Below are 21795 nucleotides of genomic sequence, written 5' to 3' on the forward strand. Positions count from 1 at the left end.
ACATAACTAAGACTTCATGTGCTCAGTCTTTTTCTAGATCTTGGTCGGATCGCTCCGGCTGTGTTTACGTTGTCCAAGTATCTCTCATCACATGACTGACTGCAATTCCCATCAATCCCTTTGACGCATGCGCAGAACGCGTTGTCTGGCAGTGGTAAACAGACGTCAGAAGGGAGTCTTCGCCTCGAGTCAAAACAAAACAAAACAAAACAAGACAGATCTACGAGGAATAGATCGCCATTAACAGCAGAAGGCGAATGATTTACTATTAAATTTATTACGCGACCAGGCTATTGAAGAAAAGTCGATTTCTTCGATTTTTACCGGAGGCATTTTAACTCATAAAAACTGGAGTTGGCTAACTCGGTGGCCGTCTAGTTACTCTCCATAGTAAAACTACGCTTTCGAGTTTTGTCCCAGAGGCCGACGAGCTAACGACTGTATTCAAGAACCAGACCAGCTACAACTATTATAAACGAGGTGGATATCGGCTTGATTGGGATTTTGTTGACTTCTACCGGACGGACAATTTCGGCTCAGATGTGCCCGCGCGAGCATCGTGTGTAGCTACGTCTCGAGGAACATGGCAGATGGTGACACGCGCCAGCACACAGCGTGGAGGACCGTGCAAACTTGAACGACAATAACACAGATTGTTTATTCTTATGGTAAATCCAAAAAAGGACTCCGTTATGATTGAGCACTCCTATAAGACAATAATTTGATATTTATCCAATTTTGAGCGTATTGCATTTTTAAGTCAAAGTGCATTTTTCCCTCGGTTTCCTAATTCATTTACGTTTTGGTCTTAAACATCGCTTAAAGAGAAACTTGGACAGCACTTAGTTTGTTTCAAACATTATATACATTTATATGATTTAACTTAATCTTTATGATTTATCTCGATTAACTATATAATAATATTATGACAAGAGGTCAGTTGACTTTGACAGGCAGCTTTCTCATTCACTTGAATTAGTTTACAAGGGCAGTATTTTCACCAAAACACTTCGTTTACACAAGTTTGGTTATTGTACGACGCTTTTCCATTATTTTAAAGTGGTTTATTGCAATTTGTGGAAATAAGCCCGTTGTGAGTGCTCTAGGTAGATAAGTGTAATTACGAAAGTCAATAAACTATTCGCTGCTAGTGGGATGTGGTTATGTTCCTATTGGTTCCTATTATTTAACAGCTCATGACTTTTAATTTAATAAATATGTTGTGTTTATAACATAGTTTTCTTTAGAAGCAAATATAGTCAGAGTCTCATAGATCAGACTGCACTCCATCCACTCCTCGCTTTTATATTTTAATAGGTTGGTGCTTTTGACACTCCAGCTGTTTTGATGTATAGATAGTGTAGGGGGCTTCCTTTGTTCTTTCCACATAAACAAAGAGACCCCTTCTCTATCCGCTTTTGCTCTATGTAAATCAGAAGGTTTATGGTAGTTACTATTAAGAAGATTATTCGGCCCCATTAATCTCCAATCTGAGGATTAACTGACGCTATATTGGTGTGTTCAGATTAATACAAATTTACTCCATTACCCTCTGAATAGGGGCAGTGCATTACGACTTAATTTGATATTTACTTGTAGTATCAGTCAGGCCGTGTAAAATACCTAAATAAGAAGAAGAAATAATCGCCACAAAACAAGTTTGCCATCGTCGGAAATTGTCTGGATTGCACCACACAATGGACGAAGAAAGCATACCCCCGATTGACCCAGATTTTGAGCCGCAGAGCAGACCGAGGTCATGCACATGGCCATTGCCCAGACCCGACATTTCAACTGTGAAAGCGGGAGGGACGGATGGATCAGAGTCTGCCGCTGGAACTCCACCCGCCGAGGAAGATAAAAACGACCCTCAACCAACCACATCTGAGCCTGATAAAGTTGCAGTTTCAGAGGGAGGAGTTCTCGCAGGAGTGGGTGGGGCTACGCCTCGAAAAGGTTCTTCCCGCCGTAATGCCTGGGGTAATCAGTCTTATGCTGAACTGATCAGCCAGGCCATTGAAAACTCGCCAGAAAAACGACTTACACTGGCGCAGATCTACGACTGGATGGTAAAAACGGTGCCGTACTTTAAGGACAAAGGAGACAGTAACAGTTCCGCTGGGTGGAAGGTATTGACTATTTATTATATGTAATCACGTTAGTACTATTTTATTTCTTATGTTGTTCAAATTGTTACATTTGTTAATTTTGTCTCCCTACTTAGAACTCTATTCGGCACAACCTGTCACTCCACAACAAATTCCTGCGAGTGCACAATGAGTCGACAGGTAAGAGCTCCTGGTGGATGCTTAATCCTGAAGGAGGTAAGACCGGCAAGGCTCCTCGCCGCCGTGCCGCCTCAATGGACAACAGCAGTAAACTGCTTAAAAGTCGTATGCGGGCGAAACAAACTAAAAAGCAGGCCGGAGCGGCTGGAATCGGGAGCTCTGCGGGTGCCATGCAAAGTGAGGGTGTTTCTGGTGCGGGTGGTGCAGACAGTCCCGGACCTCCGAGTCAGTTCGGGAAATGGGGGGTGAACAGCAGCAGCCCCTCCTCTCGCGGCAGCCTGGATGATGCTGACATGTGGACGAGTTTTAGGCCACGTACAAGCTCCAATGCCAGCACGCTTAGCGGAAGGCTTTCTCCCATTGCCACTGGGCAGGAAGACGAAGATGAATTACCCGAGGATGGTCTTCTTGGGGGCTATTCTACAGGTAATCTTCCCCCAACACTGACCGAGACCCTCATGGAAGAACTGGACTTGATTGACGGGCTTACCTTAATGACAGGTTCGCAAGGAGGTGCGAGCCCGAGCACAGCCCCTCCGGCACCGCCTCAGCCACTGCCGTCTGCATCCACGCTGTTGCCTCGAGGGTCCAGCTTTCCCTCATTTCGACAGATGCAGTCAACAAAGGCATCACAGAGCTTAAGTCCACCAGGGCAACAAAACTCGAATGCCGGATCAAGCACAAGCCCATCGAATTTCGGCAACTCCCTCTTCAGCCCTCTGCCTGGTCCTGGATCCCACGGTGGTTTCAGTCCTCACGTGCCCTCCAGCCTTGAGGTTCTCCTTACCTCTGATTCACCCCCTGCCAGTGATGTCTTGATGACCCAAATGGATCCTCTCATGCCAAGCCAAGGGGGCAGCAGCATTTTAGGCCTTGGAGGATCTTTATCAAGCAACCAGTCTAATCCCAATCAAATGATGTTAAACAAGAGCATCGACACAAATGCAGTGGGGCAAATGAATCTCCAGCCTCAACCCCAACTTCAGCACCCACAGATGGGCTTTGGAATGATGCACACAGGCATGAACCAGGAGTCTCCTCAGCTCACAACCATAAAGACCCAGCATCAGGTGCAAGGGGGTGGGCTTCTGCAGCATGGTGGAGGTCTGCAAGGTTTAGGCCAATATTCAACACCACCGTGTTTCATGCCTTCACAGGACCGTCTGCCGACAGACTTGGATATTGACATGTTCACTGAAAACCTGGACTGTGATGTGGATTACATTATTAACAGTGATCTTATGGATGGAGACATGGTTGATTTCAACTTTGACCCTATCATACAGGGCGGTCAGGGTTATAGTGGGCCTGCCACCACACAAGAGTTCTTCCCAAAATTGGGTACCTAGCTAATCTGTTGTAAAACAGGTATGATCCATGAAACAATATCTTGATTATTTTATGCTTTGTATGTCTCCCAATGTTTAAATTATAATTTTCTTTATTTACTTACAGGACAGTTCCTCATCCATACCAAGACATTGAAATGAAAGTGGCACATTGCCAGAACAGTCTCAAAATGCCTCCGCATTTGCCATTGTACCTCAAATACATACATTTCTTTGGCTTAGGACAACACGCACTCGGCCAAAAAAACTTTGTGTCAGATTTTTTTAATTCGTTGACGAAAGCAAACCTCATACATTTTAAGTGCCAATGTCAACTGAAGAGTGTGTTGCTATACATATATTTTTTCTTCTTGCAACGCTTTTTAAAAAAAAATGTTGCTTTTTTGGACTTGTACGGGCCAATTGTGAGATAACACAAGCTTAAACTAATAAACAACTAATCATGTTTATTAAAGTAACACCTATGATGGGTGACACAAGAGTAGCGCAAGATGGAGATATAGGTACAATTCCTTGATCTTCTCCATCTTGAAAACAGAACTCAATCAGCCAGGAGGATCAAACTCTGCAGCTTTTATTTTATTTTATTTTTTTGACGTGAGCTCTTGCTTGTTTGATGGGCAGCTGAGAGGTTAAGCAGCCTTTCTGCATTTACGGTGTGACTTGACAATGACACAGCTGACCCGATGTTGCTGTTGCTCTGTGCCCCACTCTGTTGAGGAAATCAAAGTGGCAACACAGGAATGTTAAGTTGGGAACTATTTGAATCCTCGTCATATATCAAAATCTCTGAGTGGCAATAGTCTCACCGAGCCCTCATGGGTCGGCCTCTCCACGGTACGACGCATACACCCATTTCTTGTACATCAAGGGGAACTAAACATGGCAGCAAGATTTCAAGGTGGTTTGGTGACGCTGTGGTGTTCGATGTGCTATTCGATGTTTGCCGTTTATGACCTCTGCTTTTGAGAAGGTGTATTTTCTCTGTTGTGCTAAAGAGCGGAGACTGATCATCAAATGATTTGTCTGCTCTTAAGTGTTTTGTTTGCGATGAGAACAGTATGACGAAATGTGATTTTACACAGGGCATTTTGATGAATTTTTAATCCTGCCAACAGATTAAACGGCGTAGTGTTATTGATGGATATTGAATGCCCTTTTGCAAAATGCAATAGCTCAAGGTTTTTTGTTTCTGTGTGTGAAGGGTGTTTATCTCCTAAAAAGCTCCCAAAACTTGATTCCAACACACTGACAGACAGATTTTAAGGTTATGCTGTGGCATATGGGGAAAAGCAAGTTGTTATGGGTGAGCTTGAAAAAAAGCTATATGTATTTGAGTGCGTCCTATAGGCAAGAGATAAAATAGTTTTTTTGCTAGATCCGTTTTTTGTTTTCATAAACAGCACTACTCACATTTCGTAAAAACATTATCTAGAAAGCAAAAAATGTATCAATTGAAATTCTAATGTACTTTAGATTGGGGCACGATACTAAGAAGACATGCTGTGCTTTTTTTAAAAATCTGAGCAGAATATATTACAGATCACTTTTAACGGTCATTTTCTATGTAATCTTTTATTTTTATAAAAGATGAGATGCATGTAGATTTTATACATAACCAAAGGAACACTAGCATGTCCTAGGATGGAGACATTGCACTACAGATAAGCTTTACAAAACTGTTCAGAAAGTCAAACTAACTCATGCATGAGCGTATTTAAAAAATACCATGCTCTAAAAACGTATGCTATATAATTGATTGTGCTAAAAAGAGTTTTGCTTAGTTGCATCACAGCCTCCTCTTAAGGCAATGTAACTTATTTCATCTCAGAAAGCAAGACTGGTCCAGCTGAAAATGATTCATGCAATGTTTTACTCTCAGGGTTATGAAAAATAAGTAAAACAACTTCTGTGTAGAAGTAACAAGATAATCGTAATGAGATGCAATGTTCTTATTCATGGCCTTTTCTAAATTTTGAGTCATTTATGCAAAGCCAACTGTTAATATTGTAACATTGCAGAAATAGATCTAACTTTGCAGTTTATTTTGAGATTTATGCATTTGTAAAATTTACACTTGTAAACTGCCAATGAACACTAGTATGTTGCTGCGTAACATTTGAATGCCCTTTTCATTAAAACACTTTCTGTTGTATCTTAATTTTTTTTCAGATAAGTTACACTTTGTTTGAAACCAGCATTCTTAAGATGTTATTAAAGTTTTATTATTTGTTTGAGAGCTGGACTTTAGTGTATTGGTGCAAGTCCAGTTATTCCTTAAAGAGAAGAAGAATATTTTTCCTATTCATTGGTGCTAGATGTTAAATTTAACAATTAAAGAGGGCCATATTTGATCAGTGCGTATAATATATATATATATATATTAGGGCCTTTAATAATTTTATGCAACACATCTTGATTTCTACATGTAGAAAATAATGAGAATCTACCTACATTTCAATTCCCAAACTCTCAGTTTTTGTATATTCTAGATAAAGCTGTGAATGGGGAGGGAGGGGCTTTGCCATCTCACCACAAATGATGTAACAATGCACCTGATGAATGGTGATAATGTGGTGTAACGATTGATGAGTCGGGCAGAATTCAAACCGTTTACATCAATGTGCTCATAGCTTTTCTTGTGTTTGTGTAATGCAGCTCCTTTATATGTCATCAGAGTTCAATTTACATGGTACAACCTAAGGGCTGACGGTCAACTTTATTTCACTTTGATTAAAGTTTTGTGTCAAATTGAAAAAGAGGATTTTTAAGATTACCAGCTTGGCTTAGAGGAGTTGGCTGTGATGTTAAATATTGTATTAGCCCCGTCAGACACACCTTAAAGGGCCGCTGCATGAAATTCCATACCTTCCCGGTCACACTTACTCTTTCCTTGTTTAATATTAACCTTTATTTGTGCTTTATCTTCTTCCATAGTATTGTTTTTAGTTGCTTGAATTTTTCATTTTCAGTTTTTCATCCCATTTAATAACCGAAGAATAGTTTATGGTCTTGGTTGTTGTTTTTTGCATTTGTTTTGGGTTATGGCGGTATGTAAGACTGACGAGTTGTGCATAACCAATATACTGTATATGTACTTGATTGCTTTTTTTGATCGGTTTATTTTGTCCCCCTTTCCTTGGTTAGCCAGAGGTCATTAAAATCAGTTCAACATAATAGAAAATAAACTTAATCTGTTTTACTCAGACTGTTTGGTTTATTCTGTGTAACTAGTCCATTTATTCAATGCAGAGCAATAAATTATGCAGTGATTTAAAGGGACAGTTCACCCAAAAATGACAATTCTAACCCATCAAGGGGCCCCATTGTCGTTCATGGTATTTTTTTTCCTACAATGGAAGTCAATGGGGCCTCTGATCGTTTAGTTAGAAACATTGCTAAAAATATAGTGTTTATCAGAACAAAAGGTTTGTGTAATAACATGAGAGTAATTGATGACAGAATTTTCATTTTTTGGGGTTAACTATCCCTTTAACTAGGGCAGTGGTTTTCAATCTTGTCCTAGGGGACCCACTGTCCTGCACGTTTTGCATGTCTCCCTTATCTAACACACCTGATTCAGATCATCAGCTCATTAAGGGAGAGATCCATGAACAGAACTGGGTGTGTCAGTTAAGGGAGACATACAAAATATGCAGAGCTGTGGGTCCCCTAGGACAAGATTGAAAACCACTGAACTAGGGTGACCATATGTGCCATTCTTCCCGGACGCGTCCCGTCCAGGATTGTGGTGTGTCTTCCAGAAGTCGTATTTGTTGACCGCACACGCCATTTAGTTAAAAACATAAGACATACAATCGTAGATTCATTCTTTGCTTAAAATGCTTTTCTGTAATAATAATAATCCTCTATGACAGATGCGGTCGACAAATACGACTTTCGGAAGACGCACCCAAAAACCTGGACAGGACGCGTCCGGGAAGAATGGCACGTATGGTCACCCTACTTTAACATTCAATAAAACACTACGGGGGCAGTCTACCAGACAGGGTTTAAGTCTAGTCCAAGCCCAAAAAGCTAGTTTGAGATTTCTCAACTAAAAAAAGCTTGTACTGACATATCTTTAAATATATCAGTGGCACTGTTTTACCTCAAGATGCACAACATTACTGTATTTGTAGAAACTATTTAATATATCCTAAGGCCTAATCCTGGCTTAATCTAAACCCTGTCTGAGAAACTGACCCCATATGTGCATCCTTCCTGGGCACATGAGCTCACACAGACTTATTTTGGGCCTTCCTTTCCAACACTTTACATCTGTTGAGGAGTCAAATCATGTGAGTTAGGAGACAGAATGTGCCGTGTTGGGAGATTCCAGTAGCAGGATTGGGAAACAATGCTTATTAAATTCCACAAATTAGATTTTCCTTGAAGACACAAGGCACCAAAATACACCACTAGATGGCAGAATTGCACCAATCCTAAACTCCATTGAATTCTTTGGGGTGGTTTCCCGGATAGAGATTAGACTAGTTTTAGATTAAAACATTTTTAAGAGATGTCCAAACTGAAAACAACTTGCACTGACATATCTTAAAGGTCACATTCTTTCTGATCCCCTTTTTTAAACCCTAGTTAGTGTGTAATGTTGCTATAATAGCATTAATAATACCTGTAAAATGGTAAAGCTCAAAGTTCACTGACAGGCGATATATTTTCCTAAACAGAATTCACCTTTCAAATCTTACAGCGAACGGCCGGTTTGGACTACAGCCCTCTACTTCCTGCTTTAATGACGTCAGTAGAACAGTTTTCTGACTTAACTCCGCCCACAGGAATACGTCAAGCAAGCTAAGCTGCTATCAAAAAAACTAAGCTGCTATCGAATATTATCATATTTCTGAAGGAGGGACTAAATAGAAAAAAGAAGACATCAGCCTGTTTTGAGGACAGTGAAAACAGCTGCATACAGATAAGTAAATTGTGTGAAAAATACTGCATTTTTTAAACGTGAAACATGAACACTTGTTATATTGCGCAATATAAACACAAAGTAAATAAAAACAGGACACAACAATAATATTGCATATCTTTATAGAAAAAATAAGCTTTCACATTTCAAAAGTTTTTTGCTTGTTTTTCAGGCTTTTTATGTTTTTTTTTTTTTTTGGTCATTTTAAATTTTTTATAGTTCCTACATTTACGTGGTAAATAAACATTTTGGCAATTGCCTGCTCGCTCATTCTCCACCACAGTACACAACTGAGGTGGAAGTCTCCGCATCTCAGGGATGCAGCTGACTGCCATTCATGAACAAGCATATAAGACAGTTCTGCTTAAGGTAGAAGGCCATTCATACAGCAGTCCTACTTTGCTCCTTAAGATATGTCACTGTGGAGCAGCATGTTAGTCGTAGGGTGTTTTTTACTGTCAGTAGGCTTTGATAATAAACGCTTCCTCTTCCAATCCCAGTCTGAATTACTGGTAATGTAGTTGCATGAGGCTTAGTTCACAGACCAGTCCAGTGTAGCCATACTGATGAGCCAAGACTCAAAAGCTCATGTATGTTCTTAAGTTCTGATCACATTTCTGATGGAACCAATAAACACCATTGTCATTTCTCAAAAAGACACTTAAACAAGAACAAAAATAATGCAATTTTTAACACACACTCACACACATACATACACAACATAGTCTTGCGAACTAGACTATCGTAACTAGAACGTATTGAGTATAACACAGTACAGGTAATTGGCCAGTCCCACAAAAACGTTTTATATTATAGATGGCATCGGTGGGATTGATATTATTAAGAGCTGCTAAAGGAGGCAATTCAACCACATTTAGGGTTCGTGCAAAAGGTTCAGTGCAAAAACAACGGTGCAGGTGTGACAGGCTGGCCACGAACCCATTCACATTGACAAAACAATGCTGTTCTGTAGGTCTGTCACAACAGTCCTTCATTTGATCTACACCAGCATGTCAACATTAAAATCACATATTTTCAATAGCTTATTCCAAGCTCTTAATTCTTGCAAACACTACAAGGTGACTTATTTTTACATGGTAAAAAAATTAAAACAAGTCCTAATTATTGCCGACTGATTTCACATCTATAATTGATATACTTCACACCCAATGCCAGCACAATGCTTCTCAGTGATCATAAGACAAATCACTAAGTGTCATATTACTTATGGTTCAGCATTTGGATTTAAAGGGATGCTTCACCCATAAACGAAAATACTGTCGTCATTTACTCACCCTCAAATTGTTCCAAACCTGTATAAATTATTTTGTTTTGCTAAACACAAATGAAGATATTTTGACAAATGTTTGCAACCAAACAGATCTGGGGCACCATTGATTTCTATAGTATTATTTTGTCCTACCACAGAAGTCAATGGTGCCCCAGATCTGCTTGCTTACAAATTTTTTTCAAAATATCTATATAAAATGTATACAGGTTTGCATCAACTTGAAGGTGAGTAAATGATGACAGAATCTTTGTTTTTTATTTGGATTTAAATTAATTAGCAATGCAAAGATGTTTTATTATTTACTAAGATAGCAAATGTATTTAAAGTAATTTAGTAACCTCCACTCCGCTCCAATCTTGACATTGTAAAGGGTGTTTTGTTTATTGTACAGCGACCTTGAGCTTGGGGAAGGTGCTTTAAAAATAAAATGGTTTATTATTACTGAGATGAATCTATAGACCAGGTGTGAATGTACCCACATCCTTCTTTACACAGAGGTGAATTTAGCACACAACATCAATGCTAATCTATCTGAATGAATGAATAAACGAAAAACAGTACTTAGACTTAAACGTATGTGCTGAACGAAGCCACAGTACAAAGCTTATTGAGATACACATAGATACTGTCTTAAAAGTGCTAATTAAAAACAACACAACAGCTTTTTTTTCCTACCCTTTGTTAAATTTTGCTCTGAACTCACTGTTTAACATTCAAATGAAACATATGGAAGCCACGTTAAGCAAATGCATTTGTCCTCTCACTCATACTCTGTAAACAGTGACTCAATTGGCTTAGAGACCTTTACAAAAAAAAAAAAAAAACAATCGAACAGTTGGACTCTCTCAATTGAACAGCAAAACAAGACAAATAAGAAAATGTTAATAACTGAATAAAAATTGCACATTAACCATCCGGGATAAAGACACTAAAAAAGGTAGAAAAGAAAGACTCACAAAACGCTATAGGAACACAAATAAAGGAGAAGAAAAACATGCAATGGCATTAAGATTGTTTTGCACCTTTTTTCATAAAGTTTCACCTTTGGCAAAGAAATGTTTCACAGCAGTACCTTGCGCCACCCAGGTAAACTTGGCATATATCACAGATCCAACAAATACAGTTAGATTTGTTTCTGCTTCTTTGTTGTCAGTGATCTTTCTTCTTCCCCTCACCGTACCATTCGATTGTGTCACACTGTCCCTCTGTGACACCGAATACTTCTGCCTACGCGATCATGTATTGGGTGATGGCTCGAAGCGCATAAAGTAGCTCGGCCTGCAGGCGTGCCTCCATCACTAGTAAATTTACATGGACCTAAAAAGGAAATTAAAGGGCACAAAATGATCAAAATGAATGGTTGTGTTGCAAGATCTACAAAATAATCATTAAAAAAAGGTATGAATAACATTATAATTTATAATTTTGTGAACTTCACCGTTAAAGGTGCAACTTTTAAGTGTCCTAAAAGGTGTCCCACATTGCACCTTTTAAATATATGATACCAAAGTGTATGCGGAATAACCGTGCAATGTTTGACATGAAGAAAAGAGACAGACCTTATCTGAAGCTTTGACGGGGGACCAGGACAGCGGGCAAAGAGGGGTCTTGCTTGAGTCAGGGTAGCATGCCACAGCTTTTATATAAAGCTTCAACCCACGCTCCAGTAATCGATTAACTTCTCCATAATCGTAATCGTCGTATCTGAGGGCAAAGATGATTGAATTCCTTTATTTCAGCCTGTTCAACATGCAAATCACTGCATTTCAAAAACCATGTCAAATAATGGCTTGAATTAGTGAAGTTGAGGTGTTTGTGGTACCTAATGCCGTAGATACAATGAATGTAGTTCCAGATGGCTCTCTTGAGGTCAGGGCTATGAGGAAAAGGAAGTGAAGCCACATTTCGGAATCGCTCGTCAAGCAAGTGGCCTATATCGGAGTAGAGCCTGTTAACCAGCGAGAAGCCGTGATCCTCCCATGAGTAGTCCTGTACATAAAAAGCATCAAAAACAGCAACTTAACCCAGCTATTTTGGGAACTGCTAACTATAGGAGACACAAACTACTCCTATTTAAATCAAATGTCATACATAGAGCCCATGTGAATGATATGGACATCTGAGAGGTGTGGCCAGGGGCACAAAGCTTCCTTATAAGGTTTTAGGAGTAATGTTGTGCTGACAGTCTTAAGAGGGCAGGACGGTAGCTATTCTGACCCTTAGTAACTCTTGGCTCTATATTATGTTTGGTAGGTGACACCCAATGTAGATTCTAAGCCCCCACCTGCACTCGGAATACTTGGAAATGGTCCTCCTCCCGTCTGGTAAATTCCTGGTAGCCGAATTCTGGGTCTGTGACGAAGCGGGAGGGGTCTGTGGAGCACATCTCGTCCTCCTCTTCTCCCACATCTAATACAGGGTTGAATTTGAGAAAGACGGCTAATGAAAATGCAGGTTACACAGGGGGGACAAACTTAAAATGCTTTAAAAATTCAAGTCTATCCCAAATTATGCATCCTGTAAACAGCAGCAATAAGGATATGATTATGAGACACACTTGGCCGCTTATCATACCTGTGTGTGGGAGTGTCTGTGAATGGGGTAGATCTCCATTTCGGTCCTCTTGTGACTTTTGGATTTGCTCTCGAAGGCAAAAGACCTCGCCGCTGGAGTCTAGGGACTGTAAAAAAAAAAAAACAGGCAGGTTAAAATTATTTTCACACTTAAAAAGTTATGGCCCATTTTCTGATTATTGTATTTTTAATATGCTGGACAACTTGCATTGTTCACTTTATTTGCATCTCCGACTACGACAAAATTCGGTTATCATGACATCTGTACAATGCAAAAAAAAATCCCACAACTGCATGGGCATTGGGAAACGTCATCCTTACCTTCCTCCGTTGTGTTTTTTCTGTGGGTGCAGCAGGTGCTGGTGATAAGGCTGTGTTGCCATTAGCAGCGTCACAGAGACAGAAGCCGGGAGGCGTGCCGTGAGGAACTCTGGGAGTCGCTGTGATGTCTGAATCAGAACCCGAACCGAAAACAAAACTACATAGGGAGTGACAGTGGGCAAGAAGAACCACCGCCTGAACCAGTTCAGCCAGAGACCAGCACTGCTCTCCTGTCTTTAATAGATCCTGAAATACACATATGAGCATTTGCAATACTACATCCACATACGAACAAAAAAACAACCGTTGGCTTAATAGATAAGAGCATAAATGTGCTATTCATGTCACACACCTGTATGTGCGAGTGTGCCGTGAGCCAGGGTTGATGGGCCAGGACCTTGTTGATATGGTCAAGGTGCTGAAGACGAGGGGGGGCGGCCTTCAGCCCCTGAAGCCATAACGGATCTCCTCCTACTCGCAAGAACTGAGCCGAGTGCAAAGATAACAAGTACCTACAGTGATGGCGTGCCGCAGCCTGAAACACAAGCACAGACGCTTTACAATGATGTACGATAATATTTAGAAATTACCACAAGAAAGCAATTTGTTTATCAAAATTTTTTGTAGGTGTCATACCATGATGGCAATGTAATGGCGGTAGTGCAGAGGCAATGGGCCATCCATATAGAGGATGTAGTGCTGGGTTCGCAGGAAACTCTCCAGGTACTGTGGATGGGAAGCCATCTGCTGAGAAACTGTGTCCAGACGCCCCCTGCTGGCCAGAGCCTTCACACACAACAGAGAAGCACGGTCTTTCTCAGAGTTCACCATCACCTGTCAGATGAATAAAACATTATGAGAAATTAAAGAAAACATAAATTTACAAACATTTACAATTTACGAGTAACTTGAAGTGCAACTTTCCATAGTGTCGCAGCTGCGAAAAGCATGTTATAAAAAATGCACTGTCTCTAGTTTCAATGCATCGGTTAATCTCAGAGGACCTATCTTGCAATAATAGATGCACTTTTGCTAGCAGCATTCCTCAAATGGTTTCATAATAACAACAACAAAAAAAAGAGAGAAAGTGAAGCACCAAACAAACACGGCCTCCTCCGTGGGACCTGCGGCTATCCAGAGACTGTAAAGACTTTCATACACGGAGCAGGACACTGCGGTTTTGGCCTCCTTTAGCACATAGACTAAAAAAATGTCTGTTGACCCCAATCTAGCACTAAGTTTCACACCTCAAGATGCTTAAAATACATCCAGATTATACTGTAAACAGAAACTGGTCACCATACCCAGTTTAGTATAGTTACAGGCGCACCGTCTGGAATTGGTCAGATATTAAACACCTCTTAGAAAGGAAAGAGGTCTGAATGTGGCAAATACCATTCCCTGATCCAATTCTTGAATCGGCATTGAAAAGATAAGACATCTGCTGAGTCTTTATGCTTGTTAAAATGCTGACTGTGAAGGCCGACTAAGGCCTTGTGCGTGCGTGCCTTTGGCCTGCTTTGTGTCTGACTGTGGGATTATAGAAATCCTACCCACTCCCCTACTGATTTTGACTCAAGGAGCGAGAGAGAACGAGAAAAATTAAAGAGTAAAAACAAACTGAAGCAAATAAAAACAGATGAAAGCAAATAAACACTGCTGACTTTTAATATTTTAGTTTTTTTATATTTAAAGGGGTCACATTATGAAATTTTGTGAAAAGATGTAAAATAAGTATTTGGTGTCCCCAGAGTGGGAATGTGAAGTTTTAGCTCAAAATACCCTATAGATCATTTATTATAACAATTGCTATTTTGTAGGCATGAGCAAAAGTGTGCCGTTTTTGGGTGTGTTCTTTTAAATGCAAATGAGCTGATGAAATACAAACACTGATCGCAATGATGGTAGTTTATTGCAATTAAAATTTAATTGTGCTGTCAATAATTTTCTCTCTATCCTTCTCTCTCTGCTCTAAATAGCAGTGCAGTGGTTGCATAGTGCAGAGTAAGGGGCAGTATTATTGTAATTCGACTTGCTACCTACCTCACAAAACAGACCAAATCTGAACAACCTTATTTTTCACATGCTTGCAGAGAATGGTTCACCAAAACTAAGTTATTAGGTTGTTCTTTTTCACATTTTCTAGGTTGATAAAAGCACTTGGAGACCCAATTATAGCACTTAAACATGGAAAAGTCAGATTTTCACGCTATGACTCCTTTAAGATTTTTTTGTGCATTCCTAGTTCCTAATAGGCCACTTTTTACAATCGAATAAAATAGTCAGATAAAATCCTGGCCCAACTTACATTTTTCCTACTGAATACAGTGTTTCTCCCAGAAACACATGATATTGCAAAAAGTAAATGTAAAAGTTTTAAATGTCGTTTCATGTTGTTAAAGGGATCGTTAAGCCAAATATGACAATTTTGTCATCATTTACTTACCCTCATGTTATAACAAAGCTGGATACATTTCTTTGTTCTGCTGAACACAACAAAAGATATTTGTAATCAAGCAGAAAACAAAAGCACCATTTACTTCCATAGTAGAATAAAATACTACTATGGAAGTCAATGGTGCTCAAAAACGGTTTGGTTAAAAGCATTGCTCAAAATATCTTCCTTTGTGTTCAGCAGAACAAAGAAATTAAACCAATTTGGAAGCGTAAATATATTTAAAATATAAAAATGAATACAGGTCTGTCTAATTCTAGGGGTGGTTTCCCAGACAGGGCTTATCTTTGTCCCAGACTAAAATGCAGGTTTGAGCTGACTTCATTGAAAAACAGTTGGCATTGATATTTTTAACATAAATCAGTGTCATTGTTTTGTTTCAAGATGCAAACCAGTATTTTTTTGTAAGGTATATTTGTAAAAACTACTTAGAGGCTGTCCACACGGAGACGCATATCACTGTATACGTATAAATTTGTTATCGTATTGGTGTTTCATTAACACGGATCCGGCGTTTTGGGAGACTGAATCCGCTATTTTTTGAAACCGGGTCCTAAAGTGGATAAATCTGAAACCGACACCCTTGCGGTTTCGTCTGTACAGCCAATCCGTATATTTTGTGAAGCGAAAACGTCATCACATCACGTGTCGGAAGCGTCACACGTAACAGCAACAACAATAATGGCGGACTACGTGATTGTGTTCGTGCTACAGAAGCTACTAAAGCCTACTAGCTTTATTACAGCAAAATCTATTGCTTCTATGCAATTGTGGTGACCAACAAGCGATAATGGACAACACCATACGTTGGTTATGCGCATGCTCAAAGTCTTCTTCTCCGTGTATAGTGTATATCTGTGGCAGAATTACAGCGCCCCATACTGGTCCGGCATATATACTACACCGCTTTCAGTCGGTTTCAGTGGTTTCGTGTTTCGGGACTATTTTTTTAGAGCAAGGAAAAAAATGATCGGATAGGGAATGCACCGGCTTCGTGTGGACATAGCCTTAAATTTCCTAATATAGTGAAGGCCTAGTCCTAGATTAATCTAAACTCTGTCGGGGAAACTTCCCCAATGTGATTTTTCGAATGATCAGCAAAAAAGTACGGATCTGTCAGTCCTAGCATGTGAAATGAAACCGCATATCATGGCAGCGGTTTGTCTATATGAGACGTCTTCTGTAGAAAAGACAGTAGTGGCTAACTCCTTCGAGTAACCCGCTGCTTAGTGGGGCTTGCTGGAGCCTGTCATGGGGAGAAGAAGGTCAGTTACACTTTTTTTGGGGGGGGGGGGCTTCTTACTGAACTCTTAAACATGAACGTGGTCACGTAATGAAATCTTGTTACATAGTTACGGGGGACAACTGAGGGCCCCGGCCAAAACAGCTCAGAGCCAATATAACTCTTACTGTCAGTAGTTTCACATCAGTACAGCATGTGCCACAGATTAAATTCTTATGTGAAACAAAAAGTTATTTTGTTGAGACAGCGCATGACTAAGAACATTCAAATTACAAACTTTTAAAAGGAAATTTGGAAGGAAACCGCCGTGCAACTTTTCTTTTAAATTCTGCAGGCACACATTCTGTCCAGGCCTAGCTATTTGTCTTCCCTTCCCAGCTTTTCACACAGTGGTTGACAGATAGAAGAGGATTATAAATAGCTCCAAAAGACAGCTGAGATAGCAGTTGCAGAGATAAGAAAGAAATGCTCAATCCTGCGCAAAGGGACAACAAAGATCTCGCAGCTTTACTTATGTGGGTCAACATAAACATCTTTCTGGACAGGTTCCTCAAGTGAAGCCTTCGGTAAATATTTGCTGCCTACAACCAGATTTAGCATTGTTCAATCAAACGGGAGTCAAGTTTCACATTTAATGTGTTAACATCTAGGTAAAATAAGCTTTCGTAAGGTTTTCAAATGTCTGCTTTATTATAAACTTGTTTTTCAATCATATTACTCTGCAACTAGATCATAAATAAGCTTATATCTGATAAACTACCTGATATAAATGGTTACGGTGTGACGAAATATGAACAAGGACATTGACACGGTTTCTTTAATCATTAAAAAAAGAAATGCATATCAGGCTGGTGCTGAAAGCTACAAATGTATCCGCATGAGATGAGACACAGGTGTATTGGGCATTCACAGAGCCGAGGCTTGCAAAACAACCCACAATACCTAGAAAGTCAGGGATTCTGACCAACTGGATCAAGTGTTTATACAGATGTGGCCAATTTATGCATCTTGTTTGGATATCATTACTACGTTACTAGTCTGATCCAGCTGGAAAGTCTCTTCGATAGCCTAAGTACTTACGGTGTATGCATGTCAATAACCCAAAGCCACACAGAGGCAGTCCTAAACAACAGATCAAATGCAATTCACCACTGGCACTTTCCGAGACCCTAGTAAACATATCACATGTCTTAAGCCTATTTGAAGTAATCAGCGGTGAACCAGAAAAACAGACAACTGTAAATAAAGACATATTCATAGTCTAATGTGGTTAAATACAGTGTTTTAACACACTTCTGTATTGACAGGGAGTAAGAAACCACAGTACAACTGCAGGGGAGTCTGTACATCCAAAATGAGACAAAACATTGCAATTAACTACTAATGAAACTTCAAAATTATAGACTAATAAAAGTTTTATTAGATTTAACTTTATTGTCACTGCACATGGAAACAAGCCAACGAAATGAGGTGATACGTGATCACACCCATAGAGTCGACTCGAAAAAAAAACTGCCACAGATGCTGTCAATAAAGCTGTGAAAAACAAATTACGGTTAATTGTCTCAAATTTGAAGCAGAAAACTAAGTAAAAAATAAAGCTCGCACCGGACATGACATTTATAAGAGCGAAAGGTTATTTTGAAACTCTGGACAATTTCTGTGTCTACAGGATGTCTCATCAGCATCAGTAACAAGCAAGGACATGTCTTTACCAACAGTCAACACGAAACAGGAAGTAAGTCTCATATCCTCTTGGCGAGCCCCTAAATTCACCTTTACTTGCAATTATTGGGTACTATAAGTTGCGGTCATAATGCATTTTACCACAATGCATATTACCCTTAAACTGTATCTCAGGCCTATGCAGAATTCATTTTTAGGCCATTAGGTTAACCAGATCTGAAATACAGAAAACAGGATCATAGACTGATATCACAGATCGTAAAAAGGTGCATTATCATCGGACTTTCCATTAACAAACAAAACACTCGATTTGTATAGATTTGCATGCACTCGTACATTTACATTTGAATATTTTCATGAATACATTTCTCGTCCCAAAACAAAAAAAGTACAGAAACATAAGAGAGACATTCAGTATAGGACAACTGCATTTGGCATGCACCCAACCAACAAAACCAGGAAATCTGCCGATGTGAAAAACAGACAAACATAAGCCAACTGCGAGCCTTTTGTTATTTGAGGACGGTCCAAACATGAGGCATTGAATGACTGGGGGCTTCAGTTCAGGGACTGAGTCCAGAATAAGAGCAAGATGCGACATTCAATCTGCATTCTCCGAAAGCCTAGAGGGGTCTATCCTTGACACTCACACATGTCCCAACTGCTCTCACACAAACCCATCGTTCTCTCGCTCTTTACAAAGGAAACACTATTTTGGCTTGCCAACCTGGAAACCAGGAGGAACCAAAAAGCCAGCTGCACCTCACTGCGGGTTGGATTGAAAGGAGCCTGATGGCAAACGAACACAGACAAACACGCCAAGCCACATATGGATAGAGTCAGACAACCACAAAGACTGACATTAACATAAACAGGCCGTGTGACATACATAGACCAGAAGCCTACACAAATACACAGTTTAAATGTATGAGTACAATATAACAGATTTGGGTAAATTTGAGATAGAAAAAAAAAAACGTTTTGGAGGAATTGTTTTCTACTGCTACTGCATGTACTTGCTTTCCTCCAATTAGTATCGGATCACAATGTCCTGCCATAAAATCATGGCTAGGTAAAAGAGGTACACGCCTAAAGTAAAAAAAAAACATGCTCTTTATATTCTGATTTTGATTTAGGACTGATGCAAGACATTAGGGGAGCTTCAAATAGGCAATTTTCTGATGACTCGAGTATAATTTACAAAAAATCTAGTGGTAACTGAAAGAAAGAGGAACGTGTTTATAATGTTAACAATTCAAGTACAGGCCTAGGGGATTTTATGAGAACATATTTTTGAGAAATGTTTAAAATGACATTCCTCTATTGTTCTCATATACGCATAACGGCGCCCCTCAGGTTAAAGGCGGTACTGCAGGCCACTGAGGAGAAAAACAACTTTGATTGGCAGTACATCAGCATCACATCATACAAAACGGAAAGAGAAAACACTCAAAATCGAAACAGCCAACTATGAAAAGATGTTAAATGTCTTCCTTTAGAGTAACACAGATTGCAGTATCACGTTATATGTCTGTATGTGCTAGCGCTACATGAAAAGGAAAAAGCGACCAACTATAACAGCGCCACAGATCATGAGTCGATTCATTTGCATAAACGCTTAGACGCAAAAGCTTTGATATTTTACGTTGTTAAAAGTATTAAATGACTTATCAGAGATGTCGCTATATTTTATATTATGAGTTAATGAATGCGATCTGACTCTCAAGTATTCATGCACAACAAGACTCCCCTGTCAAGCAGCGCAATGCTGTGACAAAGGGCTCAAGCGTTTATCAGACGTAGGAGAAGGAGAGCACCAAACACACAAAACTTCATTTTAACACACCAAAATCAATACAATTACTTTAAATAAGTATGTTAATGGAATGAAGGCTTTGAAACCATTGATGAAATCTCTAACGATGTCTTAGCAAAGCCCTTCGTCTGCACCAAAGTAAAGGTTTAAGATTCTTTCTTCCTTATGAAGCATTAAATCCATTTAATATAACAGCACAGCATCTGGCTTTTCAAATGCACACCTTTGTAGGTCAATATGTCAGTTTCAATATGGCAATTTAAGACAATGGGGTTGTGAAGCAGGAACTGAGTATATTACAAGACACACACAAAAAAAAGATAATGGTCTTATAAACATTAGCCCACTTTGTGTTGCAATTAATCTGTCCAGTATTTCATATAATAAAAAATGAAACAGGATTACAAAGATGTCAGAGGTTCATTGCGAGTGAATTCAAGCTGAACTCAAAGTGAAGTCATAATTCATTGGTTGAAAAGTAGCGACTAGAACAACTATAAGTTACCACACAGAGCACCAAGAGAGACCTAATATTAAAATAAATAGTTTTTACAGGCTAATCTAAATCATGGCATTTATGTATGTTAAAAAAATAACGGAATTTACTAATGTTCATTTAAAGAGGAACTCTAGACTTGAATACAGTTTCATAAAAGACATGTCTTGAGCGCTATAGACATGAAAAAAATAAATGAACGACACAGAAAAGAGTTTCTGTGTTTTGTTTAAATGGACGAACTGTCAACTTTGAAACTTCCTTGCAAACCCAAAAGTCCAAATACAGTTAAAGTACAAGTAATGTCTTGACTAAAGTATTATATATTACCTGATTTTGAACAAACTGGCACTGGGTTCCGAGGCGATAATCCATATTTTTTGTACAGATGATCATTTTCCTCCCTGTTAGTGCATGAATGCGACTCCTCTTGCTTTCTTGGTTCTTCTTACCGACTCGCTAACAAAGGCCAAGCCGCTGTGAGCTGTACATGTCCGGACATTCAGCTGCAGTGTCACTGGGCGAAAAACCAGTTGACTGACACATCCGCAGAGATTCCGTCCAATCAGAGCGTCAGAGAGGCGGGGAAAAGAGTAAAAATCATCCAATAACATATCGACGCAGTATAACGGAGGCCGCAGTTTCAGGACAGCAGCTCTAATGATAGCGCCATCTATTGGATGACTGAAAAAGTGCATCCAATGCAGTATTCCCACTAAATACGAACTTGAAAGTTTATTCCAAAAGTACTACTTTATTTTGTGTTATACAACTTTGTTGCTGTTGTTGTGGAGAGAAGAAACATGAATGACTCTGGGGGCAAAGAGAGGTACATTAACATGTTCACCTCTGTAATTAGGAATTTATTGACATAACATAATCTAACATGTGGAAACTATAGCCTATGTTTTATTTAATATTACAAAACAAATAGGCTAACAGTTACCAAAAGCGCTAACAAAAGAAGAAACTTTCAGTACTTGCACTCAGATTGTTGTCCATCTTTAATTATTGACGTAGAAGTCATTTGTCACACATTTTGGTAGGTGGCGCGGTCACAAAAAACTAGAGTCCTAAAACCGCGGTCGTAAAACGGCAGTCTCCGGTACTGCAGAATCACGCTACTTATAATGTCCGACATCTGAGCCAATGAGCGGTGTCAAGTGGTGGAAAAGTACCTGTCTGTTAACAAAAATAAGCCCACCCACTTTTATGACGTAAGGCAATCTGACAACTGAATTCAATGTAGCCTAATATCTACAGTCTTAAAAAACTTTCTTGACTTGTTTCTTATCTTTATTTGTTCTTGACCATTTTAAATATAGCCTCCCACAAAATTAT

The 21795-nt window shown here is 39.4% G+C and overlaps 2 protein-coding genes across 2 annotated transcripts; one reads left to right on the top strand and one right to left on the bottom strand.

The window, feature by feature from the left end:
- foxo4 (forkhead box O4) lies at positions 1 to 6839 on the top strand. The gene is made up of 3 exons (XM_065271811.2): positions 1 to 2129; positions 2225 to 3656; positions 3744 to 6839. Exons 1-2 carry the CDS (start codon positions 1698 to 1700, stop codon positions 3635 to 3637), a joined length of 1845 nt encoding a protein of 614 aa, XP_065127883.1. The 5' UTR covers positions 1 to 1697; the 3' UTR covers positions 3638 to 3656; positions 3744 to 6839.
- Positions 6840 to 8690: 1851 nt separating this feature from the next.
- sesn4 (sestrin 4) lies at positions 8691 to 20945 on the bottom strand. Its single transcript, XM_065271812.2, has 9 exons — positions 20785 to 20945; positions 13395 to 13592; positions 13111 to 13293; positions 12759 to 13004; positions 12439 to 12544; positions 12149 to 12273; positions 11687 to 11853; positions 11424 to 11568; positions 8691 to 11181 (listed from the first exon to the last, which is right to left on the bottom strand). Exons 1-9 carry the CDS (start codon positions 20848 to 20850, stop codon positions 11092 to 11094), a joined length of 1326 nt encoding a protein of 441 aa, XP_065127884.1. The 5' UTR covers positions 20851 to 20945; the 3' UTR covers positions 8691 to 11091.
- Positions 20946 to 21795: the final 850 nt, after the last annotated feature.

Source organism: Paramisgurnus dabryanus, chromosome 16 (genome assembly GCF_030506205.2).
Source record: "Paramisgurnus dabryanus chromosome 16, PD_genome_1.1, whole genome shotgun sequence".
Lineage (NCBI taxonomy): Eukaryota > Metazoa > Chordata > Actinopteri > Cypriniformes > Cobitidae > Paramisgurnus > Paramisgurnus dabryanus.